This window comes from Akanthomyces muscarius, chromosome 2 (assembly GCF_028009165.1).
Source record: "Akanthomyces muscarius strain Ve6 chromosome 2, whole genome shotgun sequence".
Lineage (NCBI taxonomy): Eukaryota > Fungi > Ascomycota > Sordariomycetes > Hypocreales > Cordycipitaceae > Akanthomyces > Akanthomyces muscarius.
Window position 1 is genome coordinate 2,408,545 of NC_079242.1, and position 23,467 is coordinate 2,432,011.

Genomic DNA, 23,467 nt, shown 5'->3' on the forward strand with positions numbered 1-23,467 from the left:
GTCAGGCCTGCGAAGCAAGTGAGGGAAGCTGGATGCGAGGCGAGGATGGCAGCTTCAAGCCACGGGCGGGCGAACTGAAGGGCGCTCCAGCGATGAGAGCGGGCGCGGAATTTGCTTGGGGGGGGGGGCTGCGAGACAAGGGGAGAGCTAGAGCAAGAATGTCGCAAAGGTCAGCTCCAGATGGCGAAGAAGAAGAGTAGAAGCGCAGAAGACAATTAAGGGTAGAAGAGCTGAGAAAAGGGTGACAGCTCTTGGCAAGAATTAACAGCTGGCAGGAAGACTGACAGAAAGTCGAGCCGCAGGTGAAGCGAAGCCGCGGTTGTGGCGGGCGAGTCACAACAGACGACGTGGGACTGGCACGCAGGCCAGACTAATTGGACGAGGAAATGGTGAAGCGCGCCGATTGCCTATTTGGGGCTAGAGAGAGATGAAATGCAAGAAGCCGGTGCGATGGTGCGAGGTGGATAGGCGTTGTGAGACAGAGAGGAATAGAGGGCGTGTTCGGCGGGTGTGTGGTGTTTGTTCTGGTGGCGGGCGGCGGCGAGGGTAGAGAAGCCCGGATTCGGGTGTCGTCGAGGATGTTGAGCAAAAAAGGAAAAAAGGAAGCAGGAAGGAGAGAAGAAGTCGGTCAGGCTAGAGAGGGTCAGGAGATGATGGAGAGGGTGTAAGGCGATTGCCGAGGGGAAAGGTCAAAGTATTATAACGGGCCGTGCGAGGAGTTGCAGGTGGTGGCGGTTTGCATAGTCGTGGCCGTGACGGGTTTAATGTGCGGACGTGCGTTGTCGGGTGTGAGGCAGAGGGGATGGGCCCGACGAGGAGTCCGGGACCCGACAAACAGTTGACAGGGAGGCAGACGCCAGGCGTCGAATGGATATCCAGAAGCACACTACTCCGTACCTATGCGTAATCCGTACCAGAAAGGGCCCGGGATAGGGAACTACTAGGAGGAGCCGGGTGGTGGGTGGGTTCTGGGTGCTAGAGTTGATGGCAATCACCCGGCTCAACTTGGCAAGTTAAAAGTCTGCGAGATGGGATGGAGGGGCGCCGAGATGATGGTGAAGATGATGATGGAGATGCGAATGGAGATGCTGATGGGGGTGTGCGGAGTTTCGTTGGGGCCGTTTGCCTGCCGTGCCTGCCGTGCCTGCCTGGCGACGCCAAGAGAGCTGCTCTTGCTGGGAGTTCAGTCATCAGTCACTGGGGAAGAGTGCAAAATGATTACCTACGGATATAATAATATAATAAATGGATAGAATACGCGTAATACGACCAACCAGCCCGCCTGGCCCTTTCCTCTTACAGGCCACCAGCCCGCTGAGCACCCGTTGCAACCCGCTGAAGTCTGGCGCGCCCGCTACAGCTGCTTCAGCCCACGGGCACGCCACCAAAAAAAGATGGCGCAACGGTGCAGTCGAGGTATTCATGCTTGCTCTGGGGCTTGTCACGATACAGCGCAGAGCAAGCCTCAGACTGGCACGGACTTGCATCTTGAACTTGGAAGAGACACCATCTGGCAAACCTACATTGTGCTCACAAGATACCAGTATACCAGCTGCCAGGCGTGCAAAAAACGTGCGCTTAGCGGACGCATACAGTAGACGCCTGTAGCGGACCGCTCGCCGGAGTCTGGCCAAGTCCGCCGAACCACCGCCCACAGGCAGCTGCAGCTGAGAGGCAATCAGGCTACAGTGGGCTGCCCGCCTGTACAAATCTTCAGCAATCACCACGCAGTGGAGCTTGTAGGGGCTAAACGACGCCTCTGGGATCTGTACCCAGTCATGCCTGTCCTGTCCATGCCGGTCAAACCAACCGGTAAGCCTCTCATCTTAATAATAATTATCATGTATCCGTCGCAGGGCCTCGTTTCTTCTGGCATCAGCAAACCCCACGCCAGTTTTCAGTTTAATTCTCTTTCATCATATTATGAATGAAAGACAAAGACATGGCGACGTTGCTTTGCAGTGTTCTTTCGGCCCTTTGCAGAATGTGCCCATTCTAGGTGCCTGTTGAGAGTTGGTACACGACCGACAGCGCCATCTCAGCCTGCCCAATTTTATATCAAAAAATGTTACGGATATTGATACAGGCATCCTTCGTCGAAGCCTTGCACGGATACGGCATCAACGCCGCCAGCCATGTGGTCCCGCCCCCCGGCCATGTAAGTTGGTAATAAGAAATAAGGACTCGTTTCCACCGGCTTGCGTATCCGTGTCACCGTACCCGGACACGGACAAGTTCTTTCTGCATTGCTTTGTTCGATGCAGATACATACATGGCGTTGCTGCAGTGTCGTCCACGTCATTTGGCTTGTGCCGGCAAGACATGCATGCATCAGTCACCCAGACTAATAAGAGAGAAAAGGTTCGGTCCAACAATCTTCTTGACCAATTAATTTTGCGCTTACCGCCACCGGAGGATTGCGATTCCATTGTGGGCTTTTCTTTTTGGTTCTTTTTTTTTTTTTTAAACAACTACTCTACAAGTACGCCGAATGGGTCATACATATGCACACACTCCACGCCTTCACACAGACACGCCCGGCCGGTAGGTACATTACCTAGCCGATATCTGTGTTTCACTCAGGAAGCGAACACATGGTCACCCACCTAGTCCCAGTCTCCTTTTGCGACACTCTGCAGATGATACTCTTTCGATGCAATGGTGAATTTGTCTTTGTAATAGCATCAACCTTGTAATAGATATTTCTCGCGCCATTTTCCTGAACCTGATAGGATAAAAACTGCCTTTACCGAACGCTACCCTGGCATTCCTCACCCCCCTCTCCCCCCGAAAGCAGCCCAGGGCTGACCCAATTTTCCCGGGTTCGGGGCCGTCCAGAAGTCCGAGACGCACACGCTCTCTTCAGCCGTCCTGCAGCCTGCCTACTGGTACAAGCAACTAGGCAGGTAGGTATTCCTCATCCATTTTAGTTGGTTACTGCTAACGGCCCAGTCCATCGTCTACAGAGTACTCATGGCATTTTCGTAATGCGCCTCCATTCGTATACCTACTTGTAATCCCATCTACATGGCCTTGTTTACTATGAATCCTTCTGGAATATTCTCTGCCAAAAGGATCCGTCGCCAAGACGCACGCCCAAGACGCCTTTCATCTCGACGCGTCCCAGAATTCCTCTGCCTATTGTCTCGGCCGAAATCTCTAAATGCAAGGGCTGCTGACTACCTTTTGTAGAAGATAGGACGCAACTCCACCACAAAGCTAAACATCAATAACAATTTTTGAAAATAAAACAAAAATTGGAAGAAAAATCAAAATCGCACGCTGAATTTCCGGCCGTGGGCTCTGAGGCCCTTTGTCGCTGAGACGTTCGCCTAGCACAGGATGCATAGTCTTCTCCTCTACTCGAGTATACGTCTTGTCGCACAAACGGACTGGGCCGCAGTCGATCACCTTCCTGTATTCACATCTGCTGCATCTTGTGCCACTGATTCGTGTCGTATCTGTCATCGCAGCGCTGCCTCATCCTGCTTCATCATGCATGTGTCTATGCACGTCCTGACCCGCCCCGTCGGTTCTCTGCACACAAAGATCTCCTGCTATCTGGTTCTGTGCGACTGTGTATCACCAAGGCTTGTCCTACATGTCACATAGTACAGCCGCTATTGTGTAATGATGCTTTTTTCTCTCTTGTCAAGTCGTGCATTCGTCTCGTCTGCTCCTACATCCACCTACATTCAGCCGTTGCTCATCTCTTGAGTTTTAGTCTCTAGGGTAGCTGGATTTCTCGGAACAGTGCCACGAGTGCACGACCATTCAAAAGCTCTTTCGAAGTTTTCCTTCAGAGTCAAATATACGTATGTAGCTTGAGCTGTTCCCAATACTGGATTAACGACAGTAGCAAATGAGACAACGGATATGGTTGGGTTGCAGCCATTATCCTACGTACATGGATTGGCAGTGCGAAAGAACTGCACATACAAGTGGCATAACGCTTGCCACCATGTTGGACAAGTAAAAGGCTTTGAGCATCTTATCTGACACCAAGACTGAATCGTATGAGTGATTTATGATTTTAACAATCAATCTCAGACCCCAACTCGTTCGTTCATATTTCAATCTAGTACCAATTCACCAGCTAGCCGCAGTGATTGTCTACATGACTGTGTCGTTAGTCTACGGACTGGTGCAAGACACGAAGCAAAAAGTAGTTTCAGGGGAAAACAAACGGAACTCAAGGCAGAAATGCCCAAGTGTACATGTCTATCTCAACAAGCTGAATATAATATCGAACAAACCAATGGCCATCACACGTATATCGAGTGACCCTTGCAATGGAATACAAAACCACTCCCTACTTAGACAAGCAGCTCGTTGACAGCATCAGTGATGTCATACAGAGGAAACTCGGTTCTGTTGAGCGATCTAGGGGGAGCGTTGTCGCTGAAAAACTCGGTGACACCATAGATTCTGTCCGCAATCTGCACCGTCGCCGTGGCGAAGCCGTCGGGGAAGCCAGGATCCTTGGCGACGACGCCGACTCTCTCGGCCGTCTGCCACTCGTCCTGCGACCGGAGGACAACGGTGCCCAGGGCGTTGTCGGACACGAGGAGCACCGTGTCCTTGTAGAGAGCGGGCAGGTAGGCGCCGTCGAGGTCGCCGCCGATGGGCTCCGCGCCGTCCTGGAGGGGCACGCGGACGGGCTCGCCCTTGTCGGCGGCCGTGTCGAAGCGCAGGAGCTGGCCGCGCTGGCCGTCGCTGACTAGCACGCTGGCGCCGTCGTTGAAGGCCGCGATGCCCGTGAAGCCGTGCACCGTCTGGTTGGCGCCGCGCTCGACGAACCAGGGCTCGGCCGTCTTGCCGTCGGCGCTGATCTTGACGATGCTGCTGGGGAAGGTGCCGATGACGAAGCTGTTGCCGGCCGCGTCGTGCTCAATGTCCTGGAAGCCACCAAAGAGGCCCTTGGAGACGGCCGTCAGGTTCTGCTGCCACTCGACCTGGCCCGTGGCGAGGTCGTACTGCACAATCATGTTGGTGCCGGAGATGTCGTCGCCCGACGTGTCAAAGGCCGCGCCGGCGTTGGCGCTGATGGTCAGCTTGTCGTGGCGCGCGTCGACCTGCACGCCCGAGACGTGGAAGGCGGGCACGTTGGAGATGCCGGGGAGGGTGATGATGTTGGTGACGCGGTTCTCGACGGCGTCGTACACGGAAACGGTGCTCTTGTAGAGGTTACTGGTGTGGCAGTGGTCAGTTTTGCTTTCAAAGCCCTCGGACGGTATCTTTCTTTTTTTTTTTTTTTTTTTTTTTTTTCAAAACGTACCCAATGTAAGTGACACAACGCTTGGGATCAAAGTCGGCCTGCTCGGGGTATAGGCCGGCCGAGCGAACGGTCAGGTTGCCCTGGGGCGATGCGCAGGCAGGCTTGCTGGGAGCAGGGCAGCTCAGAGGAGATGCGGCCACGGCCTGGATCAAGGCGAGGGTCAGAGCGGAAGCAATCATGATGGGCGGTTATATGTCGAGTTTCTGTAGTAAGGATGGGAGTTGAATGAAAGTGTAGATATCCTTTGATGACTGCTTGAATTGGATGTTGGCTTGGATGAGCGGGAGGCACAGATCTTATAGGAAGCCGCATCGCAAAACAAAAGCTTAAATTTACTATATTGGCTATAACAGTTATCAATCTGACTCTGGTCGATCAGCGCTCGGAAATCAGCTCCTCGCTTCCGCCTGCAGGCTTTGGGGAGAGGTTTGTAAGTGCAAGTGGGATACTGTGCGGGATAGTGGTGGTGGGATAGCCGTTACCCGTCAACGAGTCAATCTGCCATTTATCAGCGCAAGTGGGATTCATAAACTTTAATGCAAGCGCCTGTAGTCAATTTAAAGGCTGACTCGCCCTACCGCATCCCGCACCCCTTTTTAAGCTCGAGCAGTCCGTTTGTCTGACGGCAGCTAGCATGACGGCTATGAAACTTGGGTGCCAGTGGGCCAGAAAACCATGGCCTCATGTTGCGCGGCATCGTGGCTTGGCGGCAATCCAGATTGCTTGGTGCGAGGCGCATCATCCCATGAACTGCCGAAAGATGATCAAGCGAGTTACTGAGCCCACAGGGAAATACTGTTGCGCAAAGTCGCGACGGTTTCTGCACACCTGAAAGCTTATTTCGCACCTTGCGTCGATGCTGTTGGCTGACCCATCTAGGTTGATGCCCAACACCAACAAGTGTATTGTATACCAGCCAATACACAGATCCAACGATGTTCTGATTAATAAAAGGCTAGAACACCATGAGCCGCGACAATAACGGGTGCGCCTTTTTTGCAGGGGTTCAGCGCATTGTTATTGAGGGGGTATCAAGTAGCGTCGAGTTTCCGGCTACGCCGAAAAGCCAAGCATTATTCTTGTTACTGCTATTCGAGTGGATGCCACGACTAGGTGGCCCCGAGAGTACCCTGCTGGCTCATCCTCATCAGTACGGACTATTCCGTACATACATAGTCGAGGAAGCCTGCAAAGGAATAGGGCTGCGCACTAACTAACGGCCAGCCCACTTCGTCGCAGCTGGACTCATATAAGACAACGTCATCCCATCTAGCAACCTCCAACCAGCTCACACCAAAAGTACTGTCGCAGTCGTCAAACAAGAACTCTTCATTGCCGTCTTTTTCTTGAACAGCTGACGGCAGTACATGATGGCCGCACTTTGCAGCTTGCATGATCCATGACGAGCTATTGCTTACTGCACATGCACGAGACGACTGCCGCCCTTGGACACTGCACCACCTCACGAGTCTTCTCTTCACGCGCAGAAACGACCAGTCCCTTACACACTACTAAGATGATGCCGGGGAAAAAATTGGAAAGAAAAATTATGGGTAGATGCTAGACGCTTTACTTGATGTACACCGAAGCTTGCGCGGCGGATTGCGGACTGTATTCGTCATGCCGCCCCCATTCAGCCGCCTATGGCAATGGACATCGTGTCCTCTAGAAATGTGACTTTTTTCAAAGCCAGCACCACCCGCGCCTCGCCGTGATTTTTTTTTTTCAAAGTTGGCTGTGGCGACAAGTTTTGAAGTTTATACACTAGGCTTCACATCACTTCTATTAGTTTCCCCTTGCAGTATTCCTCACTGTGCACGCCGACGAACTACAAGGCTACACACTACTACATGCCAAACCCACTTACTCCCATCGCCAACTATAAACCAACGTCATCCCATCTCGCACCCTCCATCAGCACACCCTACACACATCCGCGGCGCGCGCATCCGCGATAGATCACCATCCGCCATGCATCTCGCCCCTGCGCTGCTCGTGTCCCTCGGCCTCGTCGCCTCCGCGGCATCCGCCAAACGCTCTACTCCTCCCGCGCCGGCCAAGAACGCCGTGCTGCTCTCCTCGGTGCAGACGCTGACGCTCCGCGGCGGCGGCGCCAAGACGTCGCACCGCCGCACCAGCGCCGTCCCGCAGCTCAAGTGCGTCTCGCCGCGCGCCCTCTGCGACCTGCACAGCATCGACGTCCTGCGCTGCACCAACCAGGGCTCCTCGTACGGCGACGAGGACGTCGAGTGGAGCTGCGCCGCCTCGCTGCCCGCCGAGCTCAAGCTCGGCGCCACCGACGTCTTCTGCGAGGGCTACGCCTCGCCCGACGACCCCTACGTGCTCAAGGGCAGCTGCGGCGTCGAGTACACGCTCGCCCTGACGGAGCAGGGCGAGCGGCGCTACCCAAAGCTCGCCAAGGGCGGCGACCCGTGGTTCGGCGACGGCGAGGGCGGCTCAGACTCCTCGGCCTGGCTGTTTGCAATCGTCTTTGTGGCCGTTTTTGCCTGGATCGTGTACTCGGCCTGCGTGGCTCGCTCGGATAACAACAGGAGACAAGGGGACACGACAAGACGTTACGGTGGCGGAGGAGGAGGAGGCGGCGGCGGCGGCGGTGGTCGTGGTGATGGTCCTGGCGGCGGCTGGGGTCCTCGCAATGATCCTCCACCTCCATACCCAGGAACGAACAACAGCAACAAATCATCACCGAGCGGTAGCAGCCAACAGCCGCAGCAACAAGGCTGGCGGCCTGGCTTCTGGAGCGGTCTCGCAGGTGGCGCCGCTGCCACCTACCTCGGTAGCGGCCGCAACCGCGACAGCCACAACAACTCTGGCTACACTCCATGGGGCGCCGATAACTACGGCTCCGGCTCGCGATGGGGAGGTGGTGGTAGTTCTCGGGCCGGCCCCTCGTCGTCCTCTAGCCGAAGCGGTGGTAGCAGCTCCGGTGAGAGACATGAAAGCACCGGCTTTGGTTCTACTAGACGCAGATGATTTTGGCGCAGCCTCCTCTGCCGAAAAGGAAACCCCCCAAAGACAACACCGGCATCTTTCAAGTTGTACAGTAGCAAAGGAAATCACTTCACAAACCAGTGCTGATGAGCAGTTGTTGATTATTTAATTCTTTATCCAAATCGTGCCAAAACACTTCAGTGTGTCCTGTGATTGAAGCGCCGTTATCCCTAATTCCATAGAAAGAAAAAGAAGCCCATCTTTGCCTTTATACACCTCGTACACCAGCCAGGGGAAAAACCCATCATCATCCCCTGCTTTCCGTCTCCCCCTTGAATCCATTGTACAAAAAACGTACACAGTAGTATACATCTCATCTTCCTGCCAAGAAAAAAAGAACCAAATCCCAAGCCCCCAAAAAATGTACAGAGCAGCAAAGTCCAAAAAAAGAAACTCCATTCTTTCATTTTGCCGTGAAACGCCGTTTTGCAGTGCGACTCGAGATATTATAGCTCGCCAATACCCGTTACACCTTCTTATTCTCCTCGTTGAGCACGACTAATATCAACATCGCCATGACCTCTGGGTTTCTTCCTCTGCCTCTCCATAACCGCCGTGGTATAAACGGCTTCTAGTGGTGTACAGGCATGACGTCCATTTTGTCAAAGGCGCGTGAGCAGCTCGGGCATTTGCGCATGCGGTTGCTGATGCGGTCGTCCACGCATTTGCTGCAGAAGAGATGACCACAGGTCTTGAGCGCCGTGTTTTTGAAGTTGTTTCGGCAGATGGAACAAAGAGCAAACGTTCGCAACATCTCCTCTTCCTCCGACGAATTGCTCAGAGCCTTGTTTCTCCAGTTGTCCCGGTCTTTCTGCGCATGCTCGATCCGCACCTTGAGCTTCTCCACCTCGGCTTCTTGTAGAGTATTCCTCTCCTTTATAATCGCCGATGCTGAATCTCTCGTCTTGACCAAGCCCGAGAGTTCGGTAATCTGCTTGTTCAACGACTCAATGCGGCGGGTTCCATCCTGGCTGGTAACCTCCATTTTCTTGTTCTCCATGGCTAGAGTGGCGTTTGTTAGGCGCATGTTGGCCATTTGCTTTTCCAAGTTGGTCAGCAATCCGCGATTTTGCGTCTCTATATCCTTTAGCTGGGCGATAATTTCCGCGCTCTTGCTGTTTTGATGGCGCAAAGATCGAATTTCGTTATTTCGCGTATCGGCGTCTTTGCGTGCCGCAAAGTATTTTTGATCCGCTTTGCTCTTCTCGGCAATTAGTAGCTGTATCTTCTCTTCCAGACCAGCAAAGTCCATAACCCTCTTTTGTCCTAGATCTCTCATCCTCTTGAACGCCCTTTCTATGGACGGTAATTCGTGATTGATGGCCTCGAAGTCTTTCTCCAATTTCTTAAATTTTTGGCGAAGTTCATCCTCACTCATCGTAGAAATATCCGTCACAGATTGCTCGTCTGCAGATGGCTTTAGTCTCTCGATTTCGGACTCCAGAGCAGAAATGCGGTCCTCTTTCGCGGACACGAGCTCCTTCATGTGCTCTAGAGATAGTCTCTCTTGCTCCATGCTGGCTTTCCGTTGCGTATTCTCGGCCAAAATCTCATCTCGTGCAGATCGAACACGGGCGAGGTCTTGATCTCTAGCAGCAATATCCGCCTCCAATTCCGAAGTGACTTGGCTAGCATCGGCTTCAAGCTGTATCCGGAACGTCGTTCGCTCAGACTGTAGCTTTTCGGCCTCTTCCCGGAGCTGCTTGTTCGTCGCCTCCAAGTTGTTGATACGTTTAATAAGCTCCTCATTTTGACCCTTGAATTGCTTGAAAACGTCCGTTCTGATAAAGTCATCATCCGACCAGGCTTCGCGTTTCGATTTGAGTGTCGAGTTCTCGTCTTGCAAAGTTCGTATCTCTCCCAACAAGGAGTCGAGTTGCTCTTTCTGCTTGGTAGCCGCAGCAGCGGTTTCCTCATACTTAAGAAGTAGCTCTGCGCCAGCGCCATTTGAAGGCGCCGGCTCTTCTGAACCTTCTTTAGTGGCGGATGGTGGTCGTGTAGCATTTGCGAATGCTTGCTGTTCCAACTTCTGCACTTGTGAACTCTTGGCGCGGTCTAGTTTCTTCTCGGCCTTAAAATATCGTAGCGTAGCGGTATTGAGCTGCTCTGAAAGGGTGTCCTTTTCACTGTTTAGGCGATCCAATTTGAGAAGATATTCCTTCTGCGCAGCGAGAAGCCCTGTAATTCTCCCTTCGAGAGCCGATGCCTCAGGGGTGACTTCCCCTCGAAGCGCGGCGACTCTTTGAAGAAGAGTTTCCGTTTTGCTTATGATAGCTTTTCCTTTGTCCTGCAAATGACCTTGGAAGTGTTGTAAGTCCTTGAAGGAAACGCTGCTCAGGAATGGGGGGCCTGGAAATCATTATTAGCCACCATATATCTCATTGGGTAGGCCTGTCATCATACCATCGAGTTTCTTGGTTGGGATAGAAGCGTCGGCGAGCAGTTCAACTTCGTCAAGTATCTGGTGTTGCCGTTAGACTTCTGGCAATGAAAGGGTGACGCCACCACTTACTTGTTGCCACCAGGCATCAATTATCCTTATATGATCGTCATGGTGCACGGCTCGTTTGTGTACTTCTTCCAATCGCGATTCCGCCGTCGCGGCTCTGCGACTATATTCTTGCATTTGACGGTAGATGGCGCCTTTTGTGTAGACCTGGAAGGAAAAAAAAAAATCAGTACTTGAAGGAAACCGGACGTGACCTGCTTTGCCCTTGATGGTGTTGCTGCAATCGGGTAGCTCTGCGGGGGCGAAGCAAGCATGGGGCGCGAAACGGGGGCGCGGCACACGCATGCTGACCCAACTCATCGCAAAAGCAATCCAACCTGGTGGGAAAGGATTCAAAAAGAATAATTACGCTGTCGCTATTCCTTGTACGAGCGTTTCCAGGCTAGACCGCGCGCAAAGGCATCGGGTTGGGGCGCAGAAAGGTGTCGCGCGACACTTACTTCAATCCAGCTCTCCTCCTTCATCTCAGGGGCGTCGTCCTTGGGTTTGGATCCATTGACAGCGAGCCTTTTGCTCGGCGGCGCGAGATCATCAGCACTGCCAACGGCAGGCCTCTTCCTGTCCTCCATCTTGGATGTCGTGGAGGAACGAGGGGATGTCGAGGGGGTCGTCACTGCAGGCATCAGAGGAGCGCCAATAGGGGGAGTCGTGCTGGTTGCGCTGAGAAGCTGTGGAGCGAGCACTTGGAATCAAGATGCGATACGCAACCAAGTCTCGTTCCGTAGCCAGCCGTGCAGGCGATCATCCACCAAATCACGAGGGCGTGGGTAGTGAAGAGACGAGGTGATGACAGCCAGGAGTTTGAAATTTCCAAGTTGGCGGGCAAATCAAGACTCGCACGGCCGGCCCACTGCTACAGTTGGCAGCGCGCACTAGCCACTTTTGCGGCGTGGTGTGGCTCTTATCGCCTCCCTGCCGCGGCTAAACTCCGTCTAAACTTGCCTATCGCTGCGCCTGTGGCCCGCCCGCCCAAAGAATTTCCAGTGAACGGCATCTGAATTCAGCGTGCTGGTCAGAGGCAAGCCAGCCAAAGTCCGCTCGACATGTAACACTAGGCCGCATCCCATAGGACAAGGACACCGATAGCATATTATTCGACAATCACTCACAATGAGTTCCATGTTCAAGAAAAAGGGCGCGCCCGCCTTCAAGCCCAAGATTCCGTCGGCCAGAGCGCGCCCAGCAGCGCCCGCGCCCGCGCCAGCACCTGCCCCGATCACGAAACCTGTCGAGCCACCCGTGGCAGTTGATGATCCTGTCGAGGAGCCACCTGTCGAGGCTTCAGAAATCCAAGCACCCTCGGACTCGGTAGACCACTCTCAAAAACCCGACGAGCCTCCCACGCCGGAACCTTCACAACCAAAACGGCGCCGCCGGTCAAGCGCCGCCTCGACAACCAAACCTTTACAAGACGCGGGCACACGCAAAGCATTGGCCGAAACTGCTAGAAGCAATGTTGCGGCCATTGCGGAAGGTACTCCCGCAGATATCCCTGCGGATACTACCGCTGTGACTCCCGACGACACCGTGAACCAGGTAGAAGATGCGCCAGCCACGCGGCGCCAGACTAGACAAAGGCGAGCCTCGCAAGCCGCACAGGCAAAACCCACAGCCGAAATACAGCAGCTCGAGACGCCACCATCGACGGAACAACAAGCTCCTGCGCCCAGTCTGGAATCGCAACCAGAAGCGCAAGCCGAGACTCCAGCCGCCGCTGTACCCAAGGTTACAAGACCAAGGCGCCGAGCGGCCGCGGCGGCAGCAGCAGCCGCTGAAGCGGCAGCCGAGGATGGCGAGGCATCTACTGCACGACCGAGGAAGCGAACGAGAAAGAGTGTTGCTGCTGCGGATGGCGAAGCTACGCCTACGGCTACGAAAACCAGAAAGCGAAAGACGGCGGCCACTGCAGGCGACAAGGAAAAGGCAGCGCCAAAAGCGCGACGGGCTCGATCAACCACACCCGACGACTCTGAGAATAAAATGGTCGACCTGCAAACTCTGAAAATGTCCGATCTCACACGCGATCTGCACATTGGCAAAAAGTTCAGTCGACACGACGAGCTGCGAGAGCGAGAGCGCAAGGCCCGCCTGCAGGCAAAGCTGAATAAGGAAGGCCTTGCCGTCAACGGCGACGGCTCACGCTCGGAAACGCCTCTCGACGAGCAAGCCCAACGAGTCAAGGCCGGCACACCTGGGTCCGGCACGCCCGGCGCCGCTGCTGCCGCCGACGGTGACGCCACGCCCAACGGCGGGCCCGCCCCCGCCGGACCGCAGTTCCGCATCGTCGACGGCCAGATTGTCGTGGACCAGAGCTCCCTCGTCATGGACCGGCACGCGCGCGCCGCCGCCGCCCACGCCGGCGAGGACATGGAGACCATCGAGGAAAACGACTTTACACGGCTCATCACGAGCAGCTCCTTCATGACCACGTCCAAGCTGCGCGGGCCCAACATCTGGACCGACGCCGAGACGGAGCTCTTCTACCGCGGCCTCAGCATGTTCGGCACCGAGTTCCAGATGATCTCGCACATGTTCCCCGGCAAGCAGCGCCGCCACGTCAAGCTCAAGTTCAACCGCGAGGAGCGCTGCAACCCGGCGCGTGTCGACGCGGCCCTCATCGGCGAGAAGACGACCAAGATGGACCTCGACGAGTACAAGCTCCTCACCGGCACCGAGTTCGAGTCGGTCGAGAGCATCATGGCCGAGCAGCGCAAGATTGAGGAGGGCTACGAGGCCGAGCGCCAGCGCATCGCCGCCGAGCAGGCCGAGATTATGCGCAAGAAGAAGGAGGAGCTCTTTGCGGATGATGACAATGCAGCGGCCAAGAAGAAGGGCAAGAAAAAGGGCAAGCAGGCGGTCGCGTACGGGCTCAATGGCGAGCCCATTGTCAACGACGCGTAAACAAGAAGAAAGAAAGAACACGTCATGTTCGCTATGCTCGAGATTCGGAAACAGTCGGCTTGGATGAACGGTGGATGAACGTAGAAAGGAAAACGATTGGAATTGGACGAGTATGAATTGCATTGGATTCGGCGCACGTTGGGTTTTTTTTTTTTTTTTTTTTTTTGGGTTTTGTATATCTGGGAGGCACAGATCCTTTTGCATGATTATTGCAACCGCTTGTATTTTTATTTTTATTTTTTTTTTGAATCGATACCCTGGTATTTATTAGGTTTTATTTCTTTACAGGGTGTACGATAGTACAAGTTCAGCCTTCGAGAATTGTTTTAGGAAAATAGAAATCATATACCATAGCTTCATTTTCTCGCTAAGATATCTCAGAGGCCAAACAATGTCATACGATTGCCCGCTGTCACTTCATGAGAACCTTGTCCACGTGGCCGAGTCTCGTCTCAGCGGCATTCAGAAGCAAGATATATGCAAACAAATGCTAGCAAATTGATTCTTTTTTTTGGCGAAGTAATAAATTTCTTTCTCATTATCGTAAACTAAACCCACACGTTCCAATATTCTCTTCATTGGCTCGCGGGTGGCTGCTCGTCTTCGGGCTGGTCGAATAGAAAGTTGGCAGCGAGCTCCTCGTTCTTGTCGCAAGCAAAGTAGGCCTGGATAGCCTGGTCTCTGTCGAAGCCAAGACGGCACAGCTAAAGGATGATTAGTACTTGTTGGGCAAGAGTGTACGGCGAAAGTTTGTAAACGTACGCGCTCAATAGCATCGCGTTCCTCCTCGGTGACAGAAATGGCCTGGGCGCCGGGAGGCAGAGGGACGTCGTCTTCGGCATCCTCGCCGAGGAGCTGGAGGAAAGCGTCGGGGTTAGAGGCAATGAGCTGGGCAAGCTGGGGGTTACCAGCGCCGAGCTGTTGCAAGATAGGCTCTAGCATCTGGGGCTGCTGTTGTACAACTTGGCGGAGCTGTTGGAACTGAGGGTTGGTGCGCAGGAAATCTAGGTTTCCGAGATCAGCACCGGCAGCAGCAGCAGCAGCAGCAGCAGCATCGCCGCTGCCGCCACGGGATCCACCAGTACCACCAGCCTGGGCGGCGAGATCGAACAGATTGACGCTTCCACCCTCCTCATCGCCACCGGTCTGTGTCGTTTGAGGGGCAGCAGCAGCTGGGGCAGCAGACGCAGCAGCAGCGGCCGCTTGACGAGCCTGCTGCTCCTGTTGGATGTTGTCAGGGATGCCCTGATCTGCATGTTAGTCGCGTCGAAACATCTAGGAAGACGTGGAGAAAGGCGCTTACGTTCAAAAGGTACTCGACAGCTCTGTCAGGGTTGTTAAAGGCAGCACGCATAGCAGCCTCAATCTGGCTTCTCTCAAAGCCCATGGCCTCCATGCTTGTGATGGCGGCAGCGCGCTCGGCGCCCATGGTGAGACCGGCCGAGTCGCCGCCAGCAGGGGCCTCGGCATCGGTGCCGCGGTTGGGGGTCGGTGTCGCGGGAGGCGCATTACTTTGAGCAACGGACGACTGGTTAGGAGCAGCAGGGACGGCGGGAGTGCCTGCGACGGGTTGGGCTGGTGTGGCGGGAGGAGCAGCGGCGGACGGCGCAGCAGCAGCTGGCTTTTCCTTGGGCTGCAGAGAGCGAGTTAGAAGTTGGCGCAAGAGACAGGGGCATTGTGAGGCGAAAGATGGGACTCACCTTGTTCACCATGCAGACAACGAAGCCCTTCTCCTCAATGTTGTACGAGGCGACTGTCTCCTCATCCTTCAAAATCTTGCCTAGGGTATTGGTTAGGAATGGCGGGGCATGTGAGGCGGGGTTCGATCGTCCGCACCTGAGTAGATGAGCTTCTGATGCTTAGGGTCCCATCCCTTTTCGGCAGAAATCTTCTCCTTGACGGCGGAGATCTGTGGCAAAACTGTTTTAGCATCGCAGGATCAGATCGGCGGCAGTCGGGCAGCCAGGACGGGGCGGACGGAGCCGCCTCGGGGTATGGCAGCTTACCAGGTCTGTGGGCTCGACTTCGAGGGTGAATTTCTGCTGCTTGAGATCCTGCGCAAGACGTTTGTCAGCTTCCGGCGTCGCCTCATCTCGAAAAAGTGTCGGCGGCTGGTGGGCTGCGGCACAATGAATGCCTCCATCTCCAGTTCGCCGATCCTCAAGGTGGCAAAACATACTCTAAAGGTAACCTTCATGATGGGCGGGTGTGGCAGCTGGACGGCTGCGGCGAAGAAAAAACACAGGTACAAAGGAATAGCAGGGCGGGTGAGTGTGGCCGGAGGAAGAGATGGCAAGGACAGCGGTGCGAAGAACAGACTGTCGACTTGGTGTATGCAAAAGGCAGGTTACTAACGGGCCGGCGCTTCGCGGTGCTGTGGTTTGGCTGGCTGCGTTTTTGATGTGGAGGCGTTCGATTGCCTGAATGCCGTTGGCCTGGCGCCTCTGTGCGGTGGGGAATACCTCGCCTGCGACTTGCTGGAGGTGCTGGAAGTTTACAGAAGACCTGCGCCACAGTTTCAACCCCATCAGCGCATCTCGGCGCGCCAAAGACGAGATTCGCAGCGCCAGTGTCCGCTGTAATGATCCATGCTGTATGGGCTGCCTTGGCTGCAGGTGGCCATGGCCAGGCATCCACAGACTGACGAAGTCCAGGCTGCAGCTCTGGTGGGGCAGCCTGCTGAGGAACAACGTGTGCGTCATAACACCATATCGCACAATTGTGTTTGGAGACGTCACAGAACACCGGCTCGATAAGACACGCCATGGAGCTTTCCGACATTGAAGCAACATAGTAGGACAATTGCGCTCGTAGAGCCCATTTTCATAAATAACTGGATAGGGCCTCAATATGTCATCATTACGTTTGCCAGGCTGCAAGCTGAGCTAAATCAGCATCAAGTACCTATAGTACACTTCAACATATACAACGATATCCAAACAAAAATTGAACATATCAATCGTTCACAAAACAGGTACCCAAAACTCCAAGACCAAGAGCCAAATTTCAAAACAAAACAGCCTCCCCATAAACGCCTTGCTTGTTAAATTATGTGCGGACCTGCTCATAAAAGTCCAAAACTCCCATTATAAGTACAATTTAGATTTGGCAAGCCAAACCCGAAAGAAGAGGAAGTATTAAAAGGTTAGGATCGAAATCGCAAAAAAAAAAAAAAAGAAAAGAAAAAAAAGAATGGAAGAGTGCCGCTCAAAGACCAAGCTCGGTGACTCAGTGCACAGGAGCCCGTAAACCAGTGCGACTTGAGGATTTGCGTGGAATTGGGGGAACTTTGCTGTTCAACACCCAGTCAGGCACTGGGGGTGTCATTTTCCTTTCCTGCTCTGGCGCCTTTTCTCCGACACTGCCAGAGTCCATGTGCTGAACAAACGGGCTGCGCGACATGGTCGGCAGGCTTCCGCTACGGACGCGAGGGAGTTGCCTGGTAGAGTCATGTTGGAAAATTATTTGGCCAGCCTCCGGCGCGGCATCCACCCTTGTACCCGGAGTCAGGATAGGCGGGGTGCTGGGAGAGTCTGACCGGAACAGTGGATGAATGTGCAGCTCGCTAGGGCTGGCCGGAGCTCTCCCGCGCGGGATTGGTCGCCTTGTCGCCGGGCTGTGGCTGCGGCTGCGCTTCAGAATCGGTCGTGGTGGTGCCAAGTCCAGGATGCTGACAGGGTTGACACTGGTTCGAGGGCTGGCGGGAATCGTTTCCAGAGTGCAACTGCGGGTGATGGGCGATGTGCTGACTTCCATGACAACTTGGCGATTGCGCACATCGACAGATGACGTGTCCCAGGTATCGAAGCTTTCCTGAGTAGCATTCGGGCCGGATGTATCGATTGTAAGAGTTTGCGTGCTGTCTTTTGACTGCAGTAGCCTTGTTCGCGAAGATGTATGGCGAATGGCTTGTGGGAACGCAAGCTTAATAGGGCTGGCCTGGACGAGCTTATTGCGCAGTGAGGGTGGAGTTTCTTTCAGCCCAAAAGACTCAGACTCCTCCGAGTCACTTTTCCTCGGTAGCGTCTGGCTGTAGCGAATAGACTTGACATATGCGACTGGTGACCACGGCGAAGCTTCCCTCGTGGCGAAGAGGTGGCGCGCGCCGGCTCTTTTTTGGTGTAGCTGTGCAAAGTGTATCGTCATGAATGCAATCTGACTGGCGACAGCAACGGCCAAAATGACCGAGACGCTAACAATCTTTGGCGAGCGGTCGGACAGAACTCGGTCGTCGTAGCTGCTAGAGGTCTCCAGCGATACCAATGTAAGAGCGGCAGCGACTAGCGAGATGATGCTAGCTAGGACTCCAAGACCAAAGGCGATACCAGTGTATGGCCTCGAAATCTCGCGAATCTTCGCTAGCGCATGCGCTGATATGAACCAAGACAGCAGTATGAGAAGGGTGCCCTGTAGAGCCGCAGCGGCAATGGCTGTGGCCCTGGCCGCGGGGAGAGTCGACAGATTTGAAGAGAGCATAGCAAGGCATGCTGTTGCGCCGGTCGTGGTGGAAATAGAAACGACGGCCAGAATGGCAAGCGATATTCGTGCCATTGTATGAGCAAGCTCAGTTATTGAGTAGCAACAAGCGAGGTTGGCGCAACGACTCGGGGCGGGTATTGTTTAAAAGGGTTCCTCACGGCAGAGACGGCGCCGCGAGATATAGCAGCCCCTGCGATAGAGGAGCCGATAATAGAACAATGTTTATGTCGTCGGATGCAAGTGATTTGTAACGGCAGCAACGTCCCTTAATGTCGTGGTCGGATGTTTGCTGTTTCTTTGGCAGAGTGGGGTGGAACCTGGGGCTGCGTTTTGAGGTGTAAGTGGTAAGGCGACAACGTCTGATGATACAAAAGCTCGGGTCTCTGCGAATGGGCACACAAACAATTGGCGAAAAGGGAAGTCGGAGACAATTTGGTGATGCGAAAGCTCAAGTCGGAGATTTATTCGGTTTGGTGTTTGGTGGTTGTAAACAGGTGCAGAATGAGAGGAGGATAGAGTGGCCGCAGATGTTAATCTCGGCGGCAGCGAATACACTGACACTCCAGCGCCGACAAGAGCGGGGTTGTGTGATTCGGTCTCAACAGCAACGGCCCGACGAAAATGAACACAAATCTGGTTCTTGATCCCCAGGGAATAAACAATTGGAGGCTTCTAGACGATTGGAATGCAGAGAGTAGTGGTGAGCCAATGGGCGTTGTGTGGTTGTCAAATGAGGCTAGTGTAGTGCTGTGTCAACGGTCCTGTGGAATGGACTTTTCCGACTTGATCAGAAGTCGATAGTTAAGCGAGAAGTGACAAAGGGAAGCGAGTAAATCTGGAGTATGGAGCGACAACGAATGACAGGGTCGGAATATCACGACCAGGAGCGCACAATGCCAGAAAGAAGGGAAGATTGAGAAGGGCAGATATCGCGGGGGCGTAATGAGGGGAAGACGTCTTAAGTCTTAATCGAGGAGGGCAGCAGAACGCGTCTCGGCACCAGGGCACACGAGGAAAGAGAAGAAGAAAAAACGAGCCGCAGTCGAGGCGAGCCCACATGCAAGTCGACAAAAAGAAAGGCAGGGCACACAAAGCTGAACTTTCAGACTGGTGGTGGTGTAGCGTGCTGCGCTCTCCTTCGTCCCTGCATAAGCAATCATGGTGGAGCGGAACGAGCTAGCCCAGGGCCATCTGCACGTAATTATTGCACCGGCTCCAGCGGCCCCATTGAATCAGATGCAAGGACGCGACCGATCGTAAGGTACGGTGCCTGGCGGATTGGTGCTTGTTTGGCTTTGGCCGGCCGTACTGTCTCATTGCAATCACGGCTCTGCAGGAAGCTTGTGGAGGGGGAGAGGGGCTTCCAGCCAGCCCAGTGGCCATGGCGCCGTCCTCCTGCAGCAGTGTGTGTGTGTGTGTGTATGTAAGACTGGACGAGCTGCATCTGCCATCTGCGACTTGTTGACAAAGGCATGCTGCATTCCAGTGCATCCCGGCCGCAGGGCACCAGATACGTCACTTGACTGCGCATCCTCGCAGCAGTCGACCGCAGGTCTAGATGGTGTCGTGGCCGTGGTCGACTCAATCCCCAGAGAAGCCCTCAACAATGCTGGTGGACCTGCGCCATAAACGTGTTTACAGGCTCGGGGAGAATTGAAACGTGCTAGTAGCGAGTCGAGGCTAGATGGTGGGATGCCAGCTCTATTCGTCTTTTTGCTGGGAGCTTATTGTCCGCGTGCTTCACGTCGACCTTGAAGCAACTGCAGGGCCGACGACAACAACAACCTCGAATCGATAGTTGTTGATGTCCCAGAGTTTCAGTCATGAGTCAATCGGGTCGAATCGAAAGACACCAAATCGATTGTTTTTCGATCACGAACATGTTGCAGAGCTGTTGATTTCTGAGGGCCGCCCCGCAAAGTCGAGCTGGGGAGCAATTTCGTTTGGTCGCCCACCATCTCGGGCGACTTGGCAGTGATTGGCGCGCGGGGCATTTCAAAAAAGTTTATTTCTGGACGCGTCGTGAACGCGTCGTCCGGCGCTGGGGATCGCAATATTTTGGATCGCTGGCGGCTTTGTAAGATTCAACAATGGTCTCGGCAGCGAACGATGGTGCACGATGGCAAACAAACACATGGCCCGTGTGGGATAGATTTCAAGACAAAGCCCACAGCAAATCGTCTTCTGTTGCCAAAATAATTTCCAGAGGGCCTCCCTGCTGCAGGGCTGGTGACGGTACCTGGAAGCCCACTAAAAAAGACGCTGCCACCTGCCTGCGAGCTGGCGGTTGGTGGAACCTGGCACCTGGCACCTGGGCACTGGGTTGTAGCCGTGGTTCCATCTCAGGTGCCCGCTGGCCGACGCTGATCATTGAGGCCAATGTCCTACAAACGACCACCTCCTCCAGCAAAAGCAACCTCCCTGCACCAAAAAGCCGTGTCTTGCTACAATTTCATCCATCATAGACATGCATGCGGTCCAGATTCTTGCGGCAACCTGATGATTTTGCTCTGCCCAGCGTCCCTCGCCGGTCTGCTGTTCCCCCAACACTGTCGCGGCATGGCGCTCTGCCACCTCACGCACATAGCGCAAAGTCCTAAAACGAACACAGAGTCAATCAAACAAATTAATTGTCTCTTTTCTTTCTCCTTCGACCATCGCCAAGCTTAGACAAAGACGAACCATGTACTTGCTTTGCCCTAACAGCCCGCTACAGCCAACAACAAGCCTCGTTTGCTCTGCCGAGACAAAATGGCTGTACGCTGGTGTAAGCCTTCGCCAGCACAACCATCGTGCGACGATGGCATCCAAGCTCAACCGACAAAGGAAAAATAGGGGATAAATTGCATTCTCATGCACGAGTTGTGTTGCATAAGCCTCGCTGCTTTGGCGCTTTCTTTTTCTCCTTTTCTTTTTCTTTTTTTGCTTTTGCGTCATCATTTTCCGCCAAGGCAGACCAGATGGACCATGCTTGCTAATTTGCTGCGTAACTGCTGGGTCGTCTCCTTTACAGGCACGGCACTATTCAACTCGGCCGTCCAATTCGACCGAGATCAGAATTGAAAATTGGTCGCATTGTAATCGTAACAAGTCCCTGCATCGGAAGGCGGCTGCATAGCTTCGGGTGTCCAATTGAGTTCCGGCGCGCTGACATCATGGATCCTCTAAGCGGCTACCGAAACATCGATGCCGCCTCCATATTGTCTTGACCGGCTTGACTCTTTCACCAGCCTCACTAATATCGTGCAGCACCGTTTACACCAGAGGCAAAAATGGCGAAAGCCAGAGTCATTTACTGGTTCCGTACCGACTTGCGATTGCACGATTCACCAGCTCTCAAGGCTGCTCTGGACCTCGACCCCGAAATACTATGGCCGATCTTCACATGGGATCCTTACTATGTGTATCGGGCGCGCGGCGGACTCAACAGATGGCAGTTCCTGCAAGTAGTAACTGGTTCTAGAAATTACCTCATGTGCTAATTGGCATTTTATCATCGCTTCCTATCAGACTCGACTGTCAAAATGATCTATCAGCCTCTATCACCAAACTCAACCCAAAGTCAAAGCTTTTCCTACTGCGTGAAGCGCCCCAGACAGTGCTCCCCAAAATCTTTAAAGCCTGGGGTGTAACTCATTTAGTCTTTGAAAAGGATACTGACAGCTACCCCCGTGAGAGAGATGCGGTGGTAGAAGCTGCAGCGAAAACGGCCGGTGTGCAAGTCATTACTCGCTCCGGCCGGACGCTCTGGGACAGCGATAGGATCGTGGCCAAGAACGGTGGCAAGCCCACCATGTCCACTACTCAGCTTCAGAATGCGGGAAAGAAGCTGGGACCGATAGATAGGCCCATTGCGGCACCGTCCAGCCTGCCGGACCCAGGAGAGATGCCGCTCGACTTTGAGCACGAACGACCCTCGGGTAAGCCAGACATCAATTCGGAGCGCCGCACAAAAAAGGACACAGAGTACCAGAGCATCGCTGGCCCCAAAGGTGATTTCAGTATCGAATCCATGGAGGAGCTGGGCTTTCCATCAGCAACAACGCCTCACAAGGGCGGAGAAACGCGCGCGCTCAAGCTTCTAGACGACATTGCCAAGGACAAAAAGTACACCGCCACGTTTGAGAAGCCAAAGACGAGCCCCGCGCAGTTTGAGCCGCAATCAACCACGCTCCTGTCACCGTTTCTCCATTTTGGAGCACTCTCTATCCGAGAATTGTACTGGCGCGTCCAAGATATCGTGGATGAGTACGGCAAAGGCGCATCGTCGCCACCGGCCAGCCTCACTGGCCAGCTATTCTTTCGAGACATGTACTTTGCTGCCCAAGCAGCCATAGGGCCAAAGTTTACGCAAACCCACGGCAACGACCACTGCAAGTTTATCCCCTGGCATCTTCCCTCCAAGGTCGATTCGAAAACTGGCGTCACCACTGGCGAATACCACATTGACTCTCCCGAGGCAGAGAAATGGTTTCAGCGGTGGAAGACTGGCACGACCGGCTTTCCGTGGATTGATGCGCTGATGCGCCAGCTGAGGCAAGAAGGCTGGATTCACCACCTTGGTCGCCACTCGGTAGCGTGCTTCCTCACTCGCGGCGGCTGCTACATTGACTGGGAGCGCGGCGCCGAAGTCTTTGAGGAGTATCTGCTGGACCACGAGCCGGCCTGCAACGCGGGCAACTGGCAGTGGCTGTCGTGCACCGCCTTCTTCACGCAGTACTTTCGCATGTACAGCCCCATCTCCTTTCCGCAGAAGTGGGACAAGAATGGCGACTTTGTCCGGCATTGGGTGCCGGAGCTCAAAAATCTCTCAGCCAAGTACATCTACGAGCCGTGGAAGGCGCCGCTGCTGGACCAGAAGCAGGCCGGCGTGCGCATCACGGGTGACGGAGAATCGTCGTCGGGAGAGCAAGGGAAAACGTACCCCAAGCCCATGTTTGACTTTGGCGAGCGGCGAGAGATTTGCCTCGCGGCGATGAAGACGGCGTACAAAGCGAACCTCTACGGCGATGATGACCGCGTGGCGGACGGAAGCTGGGCTGACCTTTTCCCTGCCGAGGGCGAGCACGTTGGCGTCCGCGATCTTGATTTCGAAAGCGACGACGGCGAAAAGGCTGATGAAGGCGATGCGTCGGACGACGCCAATCCCGGGGAGAAGAGAACCGCCAAATCCCAGCAGACAACGGCAAAGAAGCAGAAAACGTTGAATTTTGGGCGTCTGCCATGACTGAGAACTCTGGTCAAATTACAACGTTCGTTTCGTAGATTATATACATAAATAGATGTTG

The 23,467-nt window shown here is 54.2% G+C and overlaps 8 protein-coding genes across 8 annotated transcripts; 3 read left to right on the plus strand and 5 right to left on the minus strand.

Annotated features, from left to right (window-relative positions):
* Nucleotide 1: 1 nt before the first annotated feature.
* On the minus strand, nucleotides 2-1,487 carry LMH87_003895 (uncharacterized protein; the record flags this gene model as incomplete). Its single annotated transcript, XM_056195034.1, has 3 exons — nucleotides 2-147; nucleotides 286-370; nucleotides 1,482-1,487. The coding sequence occupies 3 exons, from the start codon at nucleotides 1,485-1,487 to the stop codon at nucleotides 2-4; spliced, it is 237 nt and encodes a 78-aa protein (XP_056048703.1).
* A 2,829-nt stretch (nucleotides 1,488-4,316) lies between these two features.
* LMH87_003896 (uncharacterized protein) lies at nucleotides 4,317-5,457 on the minus strand (the record flags this gene model as incomplete). The annotated part of the gene is made up of 2 exons (XM_056195035.1): nucleotides 4,317-5,190; nucleotides 5,279-5,457. The coding sequence occupies 2 exons, from the start codon at nucleotides 5,455-5,457 to the stop codon at nucleotides 4,317-4,319; spliced, it is 1,053 nt and encodes a 350-aa protein (XP_056048704.1).
* A 1,792-nt stretch (nucleotides 5,458-7,249) lies between these two features.
* LMH87_003897 (uncharacterized protein) lies at nucleotides 7,250-8,272 on the plus strand (the record flags this gene model as incomplete). The annotated part of the gene is made up of 1 exon (XM_056195036.1): nucleotides 7,250-8,272. One exon carries the CDS (start codon nucleotides 7,250-7,252, stop codon nucleotides 8,270-8,272), a length of 1,023 nt encoding a protein of 340 aa, XP_056048705.1.
* A 589-nt stretch (nucleotides 8,273-8,861) lies between these two features.
* Nucleotides 8,862-11,368, minus strand: LMH87_003898 (uncharacterized protein; the record flags this gene model as incomplete). Its single annotated transcript, XM_056195038.1, has 4 exons — nucleotides 8,862-10,639; nucleotides 10,694-10,751; nucleotides 10,803-10,946; nucleotides 11,240-11,368. The coding sequence occupies 4 exons, from the start codon at nucleotides 11,366-11,368 to the stop codon at nucleotides 8,862-8,864; spliced, it is 2,109 nt and encodes a 702-aa protein (XP_056048706.1).
* A 541-nt stretch (nucleotides 11,369-11,909) lies between these two features.
* Nucleotides 11,910-13,700, plus strand: LMH87_003899 (uncharacterized protein; the record flags this gene model as incomplete). Its single annotated transcript, XM_056195039.1, has 1 exon — nucleotides 11,910-13,700. The coding sequence occupies one exon, from the start codon at nucleotides 11,910-11,912 to the stop codon at nucleotides 13,698-13,700; it is 1,791 nt and encodes a 596-aa protein (XP_056048707.1).
* A 575-nt stretch (nucleotides 13,701-14,275) lies between these two features.
* Nucleotides 14,276-15,897, minus strand: LMH87_003900 (uncharacterized protein; the record flags this gene model as incomplete). Its single annotated transcript, XM_056195040.1, has 7 exons — nucleotides 14,276-14,404; nucleotides 14,463-14,945; nucleotides 15,004-15,333; nucleotides 15,401-15,480; nucleotides 15,537-15,609; nucleotides 15,707-15,754; nucleotides 15,880-15,897. The coding sequence occupies 7 exons, from the start codon at nucleotides 15,895-15,897 to the stop codon at nucleotides 14,276-14,278; spliced, it is 1,161 nt and encodes a 386-aa protein (XP_056048708.1).
* A 1,031-nt stretch (nucleotides 15,898-16,928) lies between these two features.
* LMH87_003901 (uncharacterized protein) lies at nucleotides 16,929-18,251 on the minus strand (the record flags this gene model as incomplete). The annotated part of the gene is made up of 1 exon (XM_056195041.1): nucleotides 16,929-18,251. One exon carries the CDS (start codon nucleotides 18,249-18,251, stop codon nucleotides 16,929-16,931), a length of 1,323 nt encoding a protein of 440 aa, XP_056048709.1.
* A 3,200-nt stretch (nucleotides 18,252-21,451) lies between these two features.
* Nucleotides 21,452-23,406, plus strand: LMH87_003902 (uncharacterized protein; the record flags this gene model as incomplete). The annotated part of the gene is made up of 2 exons (XM_056195042.1): nucleotides 21,452-21,621; nucleotides 21,690-23,406. The coding sequence occupies 2 exons, from the start codon at nucleotides 21,452-21,454 to the stop codon at nucleotides 23,404-23,406; spliced, it is 1,887 nt and encodes a 628-aa protein (XP_056048710.1).
* Between the last annotated feature and the right edge of the window lie 61 nt (nucleotides 23,407-23,467).